The sequence below is a fragment of the Montipora capricornis genome, chromosome 5 (genome assembly GCF_036669925.1).
Source record: "Montipora capricornis isolate CH-2021 chromosome 5, ASM3666992v2, whole genome shotgun sequence".
NCBI lineage: Eukaryota > Metazoa > Cnidaria > Anthozoa > Scleractinia > Acroporidae > Montipora > Montipora capricornis.
In genome coordinates this window covers 9,262,474-9,274,973 of record NC_090887.1, presented here as the reverse complement: position 1 = coordinate 9,274,973, position 12,500 = coordinate 9,262,474, and the positions used below count along the sequence as shown (strand labels likewise).

At 39.7% G+C, this 12,500-nt stretch overlaps 1 protein-coding gene across 1 annotated transcript in view; it reads right to left on the bottom strand.

Moving 5' to 3' along the window:
• LOC138050185 (uncharacterized) overlaps nt 1-12,500 on the bottom strand; it is a 50,898-nt gene that overhangs the window by 31,796 nt on the left and 6,602 nt on the right. The window contains 5 exon segments of the mRNA XM_068896645.1: nt 2,058-2,452; nt 2,573-2,881; nt 2,950-3,076; nt 10,420-10,835; nt 10,954-11,487. Coding sequence (XP_068752746.1) covers nt 2,058-2,452; nt 2,573-2,881; nt 2,950-3,076; nt 10,420-10,835; nt 10,954-11,487 — 1,781 coding nt within the window.

The following is a 12,500-nucleotide window of genomic DNA, read 5'->3' as shown; positions in this document are numbered from 1 at the left end:
AAGTGCTACTATGACCAGAAGATTTTACTTGTTAACTGGGGGTGTCCTAGGGTGAGGGGTGAATGGGTTAACTAAGCACCAAGTGACCCACGTTTTAAGCCTTGATTTCAAAAAGACACCTGTTAATTTTAACTGGAATTTTCCTATTTAATGGTCCGCTATTACTAACAATTTGCTATCAAATTTTGAGAGCAATGGATCGAGGGGAAAATGACGTCAAAGACTCACTAGTTTAAGAATGAAATGTTTGTTTGAATTTAAGTATTATCTCTTGACTTGTCCTCTGTACCTCTACGATATCTTACTTTACTTCAATTATTATTTTTAATGGTGTTTTTTTGTCTCCGACCTCTTTCTATTTCCTCGCCTGTATCAAGTGTAACATCAATAGGTAACATGGGGGCCAACTTGGAAACCAAATGGTTTATTTGGCCACCATGCTCAAGCTCTTTTACTTAATACAATAGTAACATCGTCAGCAACTACAAATGTATGTAATTACACTAAGTAACTACATCAAGAGGAAATAAACTGAATTGAATTGAATTGAATTGAATTTACACGCCTGCATTAGTATACAGCAAAAGAGTTTCAGGCTTTTTTTTTTTCAGGCTTCCTTTTCGTGTTTTGCATATATAATAAACTGCATGTACATGTTAGCGAGTAAATGATGTCAGTCTTTCCCCTAGATCCAACCCTCTGAGGTCCAATCGGCCAGTTTTGAGTGTGAGTAATGGCAGACCATGAAACCCAAATCTTGCACTCAAAACAGCCATTGGATACAAATCAAGCCTCAAAATTCTGCCAATCAGGTGTTAAGCAAATTAAACACACTTTCAAAATCTGAAGAAAAAAAGAAAATGATTTCTTGATCACTTTAAGTTTGTACCATCAAACTACATTGTATGCTGCACTGTCAACCTGGTTGCAGTGAGAACCTTACTGCAATTTTCATAATTCTGCAGAATTCATCTTCAAGCGCAGACCGCCAAACTGCGTTTTGGCTTCCATCAATCAAACTTCTGACATCAACCACAGATGATAAAATCAACTGATGTGTGACATAACCCACCGATCAGCATCTTTGGTTCCCACGGCACAATAGAACTTGATGCCAATAGAAAGCGATGGAATCTGCACGAATCTTTTTACTGAAGAATTTCGAAAAACATACATGTATCATAAAGGTATTCGAGTTGTGAACCAAACAAAAACTCCATTTCATTTTCTGAAGGCAGCCGAGTCAATCTTCCTGGCTGTGGTCGAAAATTTGATTGATGGAAGCCAAGACGCTGTTTGGCGCTTAGCGCATGAAGGCGAGATTCCTCAGAATCATGAAAATTGCAGTGACTGACTCGCTGATTTTTAGGGCCTGATGGCATGGTGAGTTTCAGCCTGGGCTGAAATTTCGCTCCACCCACCAAGCTGAAATTTTGTTGTGATTACATGCTAAATTTTAGCCAGGGCGCAAAACACAAACTTCCATGAGAAAATTTACTGAGAGGCAAAAACACAATCAATGCACATGAAATGATACATCTAGTGATTACAAGGATTTTTCAGCCCGTTTGCCCGGGCTGAAAATCCTAGCCCGGTTTCAGAAATCGGGCTAGGATTTTCAGCCTGGGCGCAAAACACAAGTTTATGGTAGAACATTTACTGAGATGCGAAAACACAATCAATACACATGAAATGAAAGTGATTATAAGGATTTTTCAGCCCGTTTCCCCAGGCTGAAATCTTCTCCATGTAATTGCCACTTTCATTCTAAGGGAATTTCTTTCAGAACCCAGGCTGAGATTTCAGCCAGCTAATTGGGCTGAAATTCACCATGTAATCAGCCTTGTTACTAACTTGGTAAGTATTCTTTCGATGTTTACAGCAGCCAGCCCAAGCCCCATTGGGATGTTTACACAGAAATATGCTTGCATCATGCCCTATCCTACAGCTGTAGCTTGCACCCTTCTTTAATGTATGTTTTAACAGATATTGCCAAAACTTAGCAGCACATGTGACAGAGAGGAAGGTGTCACACAGGGGTTTCCCTCCAGGGGTACCAGGTTGTATCCGGGGAAACTGTCCATGTACACTCTCCCCACTTCTCCCGCTGACCCACCAACTGTGATATGTCTTGACTTCTCGCGTTTTTTGATAGATGCTCTTCTCGTTGGCGAGAAGGCTGTGTACATGGAGCTCGCGTTTAACAAATCACCCATTCTTCGAATTTCCTCCGCAATTTCCCCAATCTTCCAAGTGAGAGGCCCCGACTGTGACCCCGAGCATCTACCTTTGTCTCTTAAAAAGTGCAATCTTTCATCTTTAAATGAAGGTGTAGACTTGGTATAATGAAAAGGTTTGTGAACGTTAAAGTTGAATCTTAAGTCGTCGTTGCTTTTGTTGCCATTTGTCTCTTGTTCGTGATGAGATGAGTTTGAAACATCATGATCAGGTTCTGTCAAATATATACACATTGCTTTCAGAAAAGAACTTGTTAACATAACAATGGTGGATTACTTTGGATCACCAACATGGCATCCCTGACATCTCTCTTTCTATTTTTTATTCAACTTACCAGAAAAATAACATTTACAAGCCTTGTACTCCTCTTCAGCAATAAGTGTTGCCAGTTTACACTCAATCAGGCCAAACTCCTCCAGAAGCTCCTCTGTCACTAGAAATTTCTGAGCTACTTCATTTAAATCACCGCTACAATAATCTTTCCACAGCTACTCAAGGATCTCCTCAGAACCAACCTCAACAGTGACTATTAAGCTCCCTGACTTAACATCAAGAACCAGTACTTTACGCATCTCTTTAAGATAAACCATGAAACGATTATACTCCTCCGGATTTGAGGGGCTAACATCTTGAAGGTACTTTTCTGCAATTCTATTTAAAAGTGCTTGCGTAGATTGGATACTTCATTTCCACAATTTTCAGTTCCCACACCAGGGTTGACTACCACCTGTTCTTTCTTTGCAGTGCTTGGTTCTGTGACTTCCTGGAAAACTTCTTGAGGTTCAGGTGGCTTTACTTCCAATCCCATGCCTTTTTGTGCACTACCTTCAGTGACAGCCTGTCACAAATAAAATAAATTCGAAATCGTTCAGTGAAATTTAAAAAGGGCAAGAACTTCGAATGTTGTAGGAAACAAATCTTTTAACCACCTCTCCAATTCTCAGGTCTGTGCAGTAAATCGTTTCTCAGTTATTTGTCGAAGCGTTTCACTCAACTTTATAGAGTTTTGTATTGAGACGGCATGTAGTCAACCAAGGCGACCGCCGGCCGGTAATCAACGAAAACATCTAGAGGTTACTTTGCGATGAAAGCGCTTACTTCACACTCACGAGATAAAATACATGTTTATGAACACATCTCCTAATGTACTTGAAAGGCTCAAACTGCTGAGATTCATAAGGATAGACGTTTTTGTTTTTTCGACCAAATAGCTTTTGTATCGTAGTGTCACGTAAGGTGACAATTCGGTAATTGAAAATACTGTATTTTCAAAACGATAGACTTCACGGATCTGGAGACTTGAAAAAAATATTTATTTCTAGGTCATCTTCAACCTCCTTTAAATAAAAATTCAGAGGACCTTGCGATTTTGATGTTAGAATTTGATGACGTCACTGTGAAAACCATCTATTCTTTTATTTTCTTCTCTCGACTGGGGTCCAGAAGGGAGTAAAGTTGGGGGTCCAGTTCTGTACTGACCCTGCTCAAGACCTATTAAAATCTCCCTTCAATTGCACGGACCAACCGTCGTTAACTTCCCGCAGCAATAACTGAACGTCTCCCTTTCCCTCCTCGCTCGGCAGAATTTCTACCATTTAGGTAAACTAGTAACGGATAAAAGAAGTGCCAGAGAAGCGAAAATGAACAAGAAAAGTAAAAAACAGCTAGAGCACTGACGAGGCTGCACGAGCAAGACCGCGCATCTCAATTTCTCTATTCTTGCATGACCACAATTCCTTGCGCCTCTGATCTTACGGCGACCACAATTCCTTGCGTCTCGAACAAAAATGTTTCCCTTAATTCTCCCGATTAGAGAGCTGCCATAGCGTTCGCCTCAGGCTCACTCACTTAAGCAGTAATCGAGATTAAGTGGGTTGAGGGACTTGAACAGAGATGTAAAATGGGATCAAGGATTTGAAAGCGATCCCAGAATCCCAGCATTCCGCTTTCCATCCATTTGAGTAGTGAGTACCGGTAGTACTGGGCACAAGTTGTGCATGCAATCTCGATAGGAGTGGCGCCTACCCCTCCATGCCGTAACAACGGTAGAAGCCGTTTGGGTTTCCTTCGACTGCGGTTGTTTTCTTTATTGTCTTGTCTTGTTTGTTATTTACATATGATTATGCTCATTTGCATATAGTAAATAACTCGACACAGCGATGGACTCGTTTTTTTAAAAGGAGATCTAATTTTAGAGCTGAGGCTAAACTTTCAACTAATTGCCCGATCTCCACTAAGCTTTTCGTGGCTTTTAAAGGGTGCAAACAGGAATCCATGAGTAGAAGCCTCCCTATGCACTATGTCCTTGAGTCAACCTTTGCGCGTATCTTTCCATTTTTAGAACCAACACTTCAGCAGGAGACTCACATTTACATCAGTTTTCACAATTTATTATTTGTGCTAGTTTTGTCTTCGTCTGGCAATAACTTTATTCTGATTGGCCATTCTAAACAGTGTGTGCAGAGCCGTAGAACTCGTGGCGTTCTAAAAATAGAGAGATAAGCGTGGAGAGGTTGGCTCATAGGGCTTGTAACGGAGAGGCAAATTCCTAATCATGGTCTCCTGGTACAAATTGTCACAAAAGGACGTTTTTTGAGAAATTTTATTTTTGTGGGGTTTCTGTAGAATGTGAGAGAATGTTTAACACATATTAAATGAAAGGTGTTACAATTGAACCCACTGGGAACTCGGAAAAATCCGAGCCCCAGATGGGATTCGAACCCACGACCCTCCGTGATCTAGTACGGATGCTCTAACCCATACATCCCAGCCATTTTCCAAAAAAAATTATAGGAAAAATAGGAGGAAATTAGCAGGAATATAGGAGATTTATAGGATGTTAGGACAAAATATTGGAGTTCTGTAGGAGGATTTTCAGCCACTCACACATAAAATTCTTAGGTTGAAACAAAATTCAACGAGTTTTGCATGATTTCGGAGACTAAGACACTAGTTTGCAATGTGTTCATTGATAAGACGATTTACAAACAAAAGTAAACAGTGATTGTCAACAGTCATATGACCACCCCTTACAACCTCCAAAAAAGGTCAGCCACTTATGAGAAGTTTAACTCCCAATAGTGACCAACATCAATGCTTATGAGAGTTTGTAAAATGATCACTAAAGGGAAAATGCTTTCATGTGTTATCAAACTCTCTCAACTAATTCTTTAAGGAAATGTATGAAGATCAGTATGAGAATTTCTAAGTGGGTATTGGGGCTTAAAGGGTTAACATATTACGATATATATCAAGAGATGACACATTTTGAATGAGAAACATTTCATGAGCAAGGGTGAAATGTGGGTATTATGACTCGAGCTGCATCACGTAGCCACAGAGTCAAATATCGACTGACAGCATAGCTCATAACTGCATCGTGCAGTCACATTGAGAGCATCATTCAGTGAAATCCAGTTGCCTGTATTTCTGTGAACGATGCGGCCAACCAACCACCAAAGTGAGCGAATGTGAGAGAATGTTTAACACATATTAAATGAAAGGTGTTACAAGTGAACCCACAGGGAACTCGGAAAAATCCGAGCCCCAGATGGGATTCGATGCAGTTATGAGCTTTGCTGTCAGTCGATATTTTCCTAGTTCCCAGTGGGTTCAATCGTAACACCTTTCATTTAATATGTGTCAAACATTCTCTCTTATTCGCTCACATTCGCATTCTCTCACATTTGCGTGATGCAGCTCAAGTCAAAATACCCACATTTCACCCTTGCTCACCAAGGGTGAAATGCTCAGTGGTTAGAGCATCCGTACTAGATCACGGAGGGTCATGGGTTCGAATCCCATCTGGGGCTCGGATTTTTCCGAGTTCCCAGTGGGTTCAATAGGCCATTTTCGATATATTAAATATTCAGCTTGAAAGTGAGGCAGTGAGGACAAAGACAATAGAAACACGTGGGAATTATGTGAAAAATATTTACATATCATCCACTTTCCTTTGTCTTTGTCCTCACTGACTCGCTATCAAGCTGAATTTTAATATATCGAAAAAGGCCTATTGTAACGCCTTTCATTTAATATGTGTTTCTGTAGAAACCAGGAATATTATCATGTAAAATGAAAGACAATTCAATGAGACATCAATCAGCACAACGATTTTCAAACTAGGTGTTGGTTTAGGTGACTCATTCGTATTTTAGATATCCTGGAAAAGTCAGTGGAGAACTGTTATGACTTTGGAGTCATATCTAATTTGTCAATAGTTTTGTTAATGAAATGATGGATGAATCTCTCAGTGACACAGGTACCCACATCATGAGAGAAATTCCAATACTTTCGATTGCTAGTTTCTATGACTTCTTCATCATGTTAAATCAGTAGAGCTCCTTGCTCACGTGGTATTGTTTCCCCAGAAACGATGCCTAGTTATTTTTACTACAACTTCCACACTCGAAGAGAAAATTCGTATCTCCGCGCGGCCATGTAATATCCTCTATAACATGAGCCTCGATACGGTGAGAGCAGATAAGTGAACGGTTGACCAGTCGTGTCAACATTCGTTGTAAGCGAGCCTCGAAGGATTTTTGAAATTTTGAATATTTTTCGCTGTTTCTAAGCAATGGATGCTCGCTGGACCTTGAAACTTGGTCAAAGAGAAGTAAAATTATCCGAGTGGCCATCCCCGGAGTTTGATGCTGGAGAAGTGTGATTTTATCGGCGAGATGTGAGGTAAGTCAGAAATTACTTTCCAGCCTTTCCTTTATTTAGGTATGTACGAGTGACAACCCGGGAATTTGAGAAGTCGCTGAAATCGCATTCAATCAGGCAAATAACCACACAAAAAGCGAGAAATTTCACCACGACAATTAAGTACGGCTTTTTTATTGAGAACTCTTGTGGGTAAATATCTTTTTCAGTTTGTTATCGAGATTCCCATACAATCCTTAATTTTTTTGCCATCCGAGTCTGGGCTGCCTGTGGTTCAACCAGTGAAATTGAGTGTTTTAAAAATTGTTTTTACTCGAAAAGGACTGGCACTGACTATGAAAACCAATCAGCGACCGTGTTCATAATCACAAATCATGGACGTGAGATTCTTAACCGCCGTGAAACCAGAGGTTCTTATTTTTCGCCTCTCCGTTTTAACCGCTCGCTCCTCGCGAAAGAAAAATAGAACCTCTCGCACCCAAGGTAATTTTTAATGGAAATTGACAATGAATGCTTTGAATGCTTTTTGAACCTATGAAAAATAGATGGCAGGTTTTGCAGTGTACAAATGTTCAGGGACAGGGTGTAGGATGTCAATGTCATTGCTTTGTGGCAAACTATTTTTGTGTGGTTAGTTCTCAGTAGTTGTCGGTAAGTGCCAACAAGTAAAAATGAATAAAATAATGGAAAGATGGTCGTCAAAGAATTCTCACTACCAGGAAAGACTCAGCAATGGAACCACAGAATTAAGCAATAATATTAATTTGTGGATTTTTTGGGTTCCAATGAAACTACGAACTCGGCCGGGAATTCTCCTAACTCTTGTTTTCCATCCCATCAACAGGAATTTACAACTCCACACCAAAGCGGGAAGAGGGAAATTTATGGGGCAGTCAAACATTTTTGAGCACACTAGTCAAACTTCAAGTTCATTAAAGAGGTTCATTTTCAAGCAAAGGTATGACGAGGGTAATTTTTGCCGAAGAATGTAAAAGGACAAGGGCAAGTGCAGTACCATCATCCTCTTTTGCTGTAAACAACACATGATTGGAAATGCACTTGAAAATTATTTAAGGACAGTGCCTCCTATTGTTATTGCGCATACTTTCTGCGCATCTCGAGATACTCGGATTTCATGTGACTGGTGCTTATTGATACAGGGATATTTTTGCGCACTTTAAAGGTGGGCCCACACGGGGGGACATGTTGCAGGAACATGTTGTAGCAACATGTTGCAGCAACATGTTCCTGCAACATGTCCCCTTGTGTGGGCCCACCTTTAAAACAATGCGGAGAAAGCTGAACTTAGCAAGTGATCTTGGTATCCAAAAAGAAAATTGGGGGTAACCACGCATTTTTCTGAGATAATTGAGCTTCAATTTGGAAAAGAATGCCATACATTGCTTTGTATTTAAAAGCGTTTTACAAATACAATGTATTGTTGATAAATTATCTTCGAAAAATGCGTGGTTACCCCCAATTTTCTATTTGGATTTCAATAACACTTGTTGAGATCTTCTTTTCCCGCATAGTTTTAAACCACGCAAAAATATCCCTATATCAATAAGTACCACCCATAGGAAATCCGAGTATCTCGAAAGGCACAGAACGTATGCCCAATAACAATGGCAGGCACCGTCCTTAATTAACTGACTAGATGACCAGACATAGCTTGATGCTGCTCTGGTTTAGGGAATCATAAATGTAGCTAAAAAAGTTACGATTTTGAAACTGCTGTCTAGTGTCTTCATTAGGGGGTACCCGATGAAGACACTTACACTAAATCGTTGAGTCTTTGAATTGTAACTTTTTAAAGTGCTACTATGACCAGAAGATTTTACTTGTCAACAGGGGGTGTCCTAGGGCGAGGGGTGAATGGGTTAACTAAGCACCAAGTGACCCACGTTTTAAGCCTTGATTTCAAAAACGCACCTGTTAATTTTAACTGGAATTTTCCTATTTGATGGTCCGCTATTATTAACAATTTGCTATCAAATTTTGAGAGCAATGGATCGAGGGGAAAATGACGTCAAAGACTCGCTAGTTTAAGAATGAAATGTTTGCTACACGGCTGCATTAGTATACAGCACACGAGTTTCAGGCTTTTTTTTTTCAGGCTTCCTTTTCGTGTTTTGCATATATAATAAACTTCATCTACATGTTAGCGAGTAAATGATGTCACTTTCCCCTAGATCCAACCCTCTGAGGTCCAATCGGCCAGTTTTGAGTGTGAGTAATGGCAGACCATGAAACCCAAATCTTGCACTCAAAACAGCCATTGGATACAAATCAAGCCTCAAAATTCTGCCAATCAGGTGTTAAGCAAATTAAACACACTTTCAAAATCTGAAGAAAAAAAGAAAATGATTTCTTGATCACTTTAAGTTTGTACCATCAAACTACATTGTATGCTGCACTGTCAACCTGGTTGCAGTCAAAACCTTACTGCAATTTTCATAATTCTGCAGAATTCATCTTCAAGCACAGACGGCCAAACTGCGTTTTGGCTTCCATCAATCAAACTTCTGACATCAACCACAGATGATAACCCACCGATCAGCATCTTTGGTTCCCACGGCACAATAGAACTTGATGCCAATAGAAAGCGATGGAATCTGCACGAATCTTTTTACTGAAGAATTTCTAAAAACATACATGTATCATAAAGGTATTCGAGTTGTGAACCAAACAAAAACTCCATTTCATTTTCTCAAGGCAGCCGAGTCAATCTTCCTGGCTGTGGTCGAAAATTTGATTGATGGAAGCCAAGACGCTGTTTGGCGCTTAGCGCTTGAAGGTGAGATTCCTCAGAATCATGAAAATTGCAGTGACTGACTCGCTGATTTTTAGGGCCTGATGGCATGGTGAGTTTCAGCCTGGGCTGAAATTTCGCTCCATCCACCAAGCTGAAATTTTGTTGTGATTACATGCTAAATTTTAGCCAGGGCGCAAAACACAAACTTCCATGAGAAAATTTACTGAGAGGCGAAAACACAATCAATGCACATGAAATGATACATGTAGTGATTACAAGGATTTTTCAGCCCGTTTGCCCGGGCTGAAAATCCTAGCCCGGTTTCAGAAATCGGGCTAGGATTTTCAGCCTGGGCGCAAAACACAAGTTTATGTGAGAACATTTACTGAGATGCGACAACACAATCAATACACATGAAATGAAAGTAATTATAAGGATTTTTCAGCCCGTTTCCCCAGGCTGAAATCTTCTCCATGTAATTGCCACTTTCATTCTAAGGGAATTTCTTTCAGAACCCAGGCTGAGATTTCAGCCAGCTAATTGGGCTGAAATTCACCATGTAATCAGCCTTGTTACTAACTTGGTAAGTATTCTTTCGATGTTTACAGCAGCCAGCCCAAGCCCCATTGGGATGTTTACACAGAAATATGCTTGCATCATGCCCTATCCTACAGCTGTAGCTTGCACCCTTCTTTAATGTATGTTTTAACAGATATTGCCAAAACTTAGCAGCACATGTGACAGAGAGGAAGGTGTCACACAGGGGTTCCCTCCAGGGGTACCGGGTTGTATCCGGGGAAACTGTCCATGTTTGCTCTCCCCACTTCTCCCGCTGACCCACCAACTGTGATATGTCTTGACTTCTCGTGTTTTTTGATAGATGCTCTTCTCGTTGGCGAGAAGGCTGTGTACATGGAGCTTGTGTTTAACAAATCACCCATTCTTCGAATTTCCTCCGCAATTTCCCCAATCTTCCAAGTGAGAGGCCCCGACTGTGACCCAGAGCATCTACCTTTGTCTCTTAAAAAGTGCAATCTTTCATCTTTAAATGAAGGTGTAGACTTGGTATAATGAAAAGGTTTGTGAACGTTAAAGTTGAATCTCAAGTCGTCGTTGCTTTTGTTGCCATTTGTCTCTTGTTCGTGATGAGATGAGTTTGAAACATCATGATCAGGTTCTGTCAAATATACACATTCCTTTCAGAAAAGAACTTGTTAACATAACAATGGTGGATTACTTTGGATCACCAACATGGCATCCCTGACATCACTCTTGCTATTTTTTATTCAACTTACCAGAAAAATAACGTTTACAAGCCTTGTACTCCTCTTCAGCAATAAGTGTTGCCAGTTTACACTCAATCAGGCCAAACTCCTCCAGAAGCTCCTCTGTCACTAGAAATTTCTGAGCCACTTCATTTAAATGACCTCTACAATAATCTTTCCACAGCTCCTCGAGGATCTCCTCAAAACCAACTTCAACAGTGACTATTAAGCTCCCTGACTTAACATCAAGAACCAGTACTTTACGCATCTCTTTAAGATAAATCATGAAACGATTATACTCCACCGGATTTGAGGGGCTAACATCTTGAAGGTACTTTTCTGCAATTCTATTTAAAAGTGCTTGCGTAGATTGGATACTTCCATTTCCACAATTTTCAGTTCCCACACCAGGGTTGACTACCACCTGTTCTTTCTTTGCAGTGCTTGGTTCTGTGACTTCCTGGAAAACTTCTTGAGGTTCAGGTGGCTGTACTTTCACTCCCATGCCTTTTTGTGTACTACCTTCAGTGACAGCCTCAACGCCAATTTGAATTCCGAGATGAGCTATTAAAAACCAAATTCAAAATAAGGCAAAATTTTGGACACCAAACCCCATTGAAAGACTCAACTGTACCTACCGGTATTAGAGTGTACATTTATTACCATGTACATGTTAATCCATCTGAGAATTTGTCCTACCGGTAGTTATGATCAAATAGGCTCACACTAGGATAGAGATAACTATGACCAGTACACTCAAATAGATAATAATAATAATCATCATCATCATCATCATCATCATCATCAATATATTAATAATTGTTAATTATTAATATGACCTTTACAATATTCACTGAAGTGGAGGTGAATAGTGGAGATATTTACCAAGCTGCAAGGTGAAGAATTATTTTAGTATAATTATACCACACAAGTTGAATAAAAAGTGAACCAAAACACTACTTTATTTTTTGTAAAATGTGGTCGGAAATTCCAAATCTCGTACACGGGCTACTCAGAGGTGAATAGTACTTGGATCATCACCTCCGAGTTAGCCAATTAGCGTGCAGAAAGCACTTTTCACTTGTGTGCTATGTACATGTACTAATACCTAACATTGTAATAAATATCTACATGTAGGATATCACATGGTGGCCAGACGATATGAATTTTATGTTTAAGTGGCAAGAACATAAAGTTCATATCTTTGAGCCAACGTGTAACTTAATTTTCTTTTTACTATAATTGGACAAATATGCACAGTAGAGATTTCCAGTGATCAAGGCACTTTACAAAGTTAAAATTAAAAATAGATAGTACAGTACAGTAAGAGCTACATGGTCACTGTTTTCAATGAATAAACATATACCCATTCCTATTGAAAAAAGAGCTCTTTAACTTGGAGCGTAACTTATCTGTGAGTTAGCCTTATTTACCTGCATCTTCTGTTTATTTACACTGAAACTTAATTTTAAATGTTTATTTGACGTTCTTGGATGGATTTGCAATTTATGCTTTTGTGGTTAGGGATGGCTATGATTTATTTATTTATTTATTTATTACAATTTAATGGCAAGAAA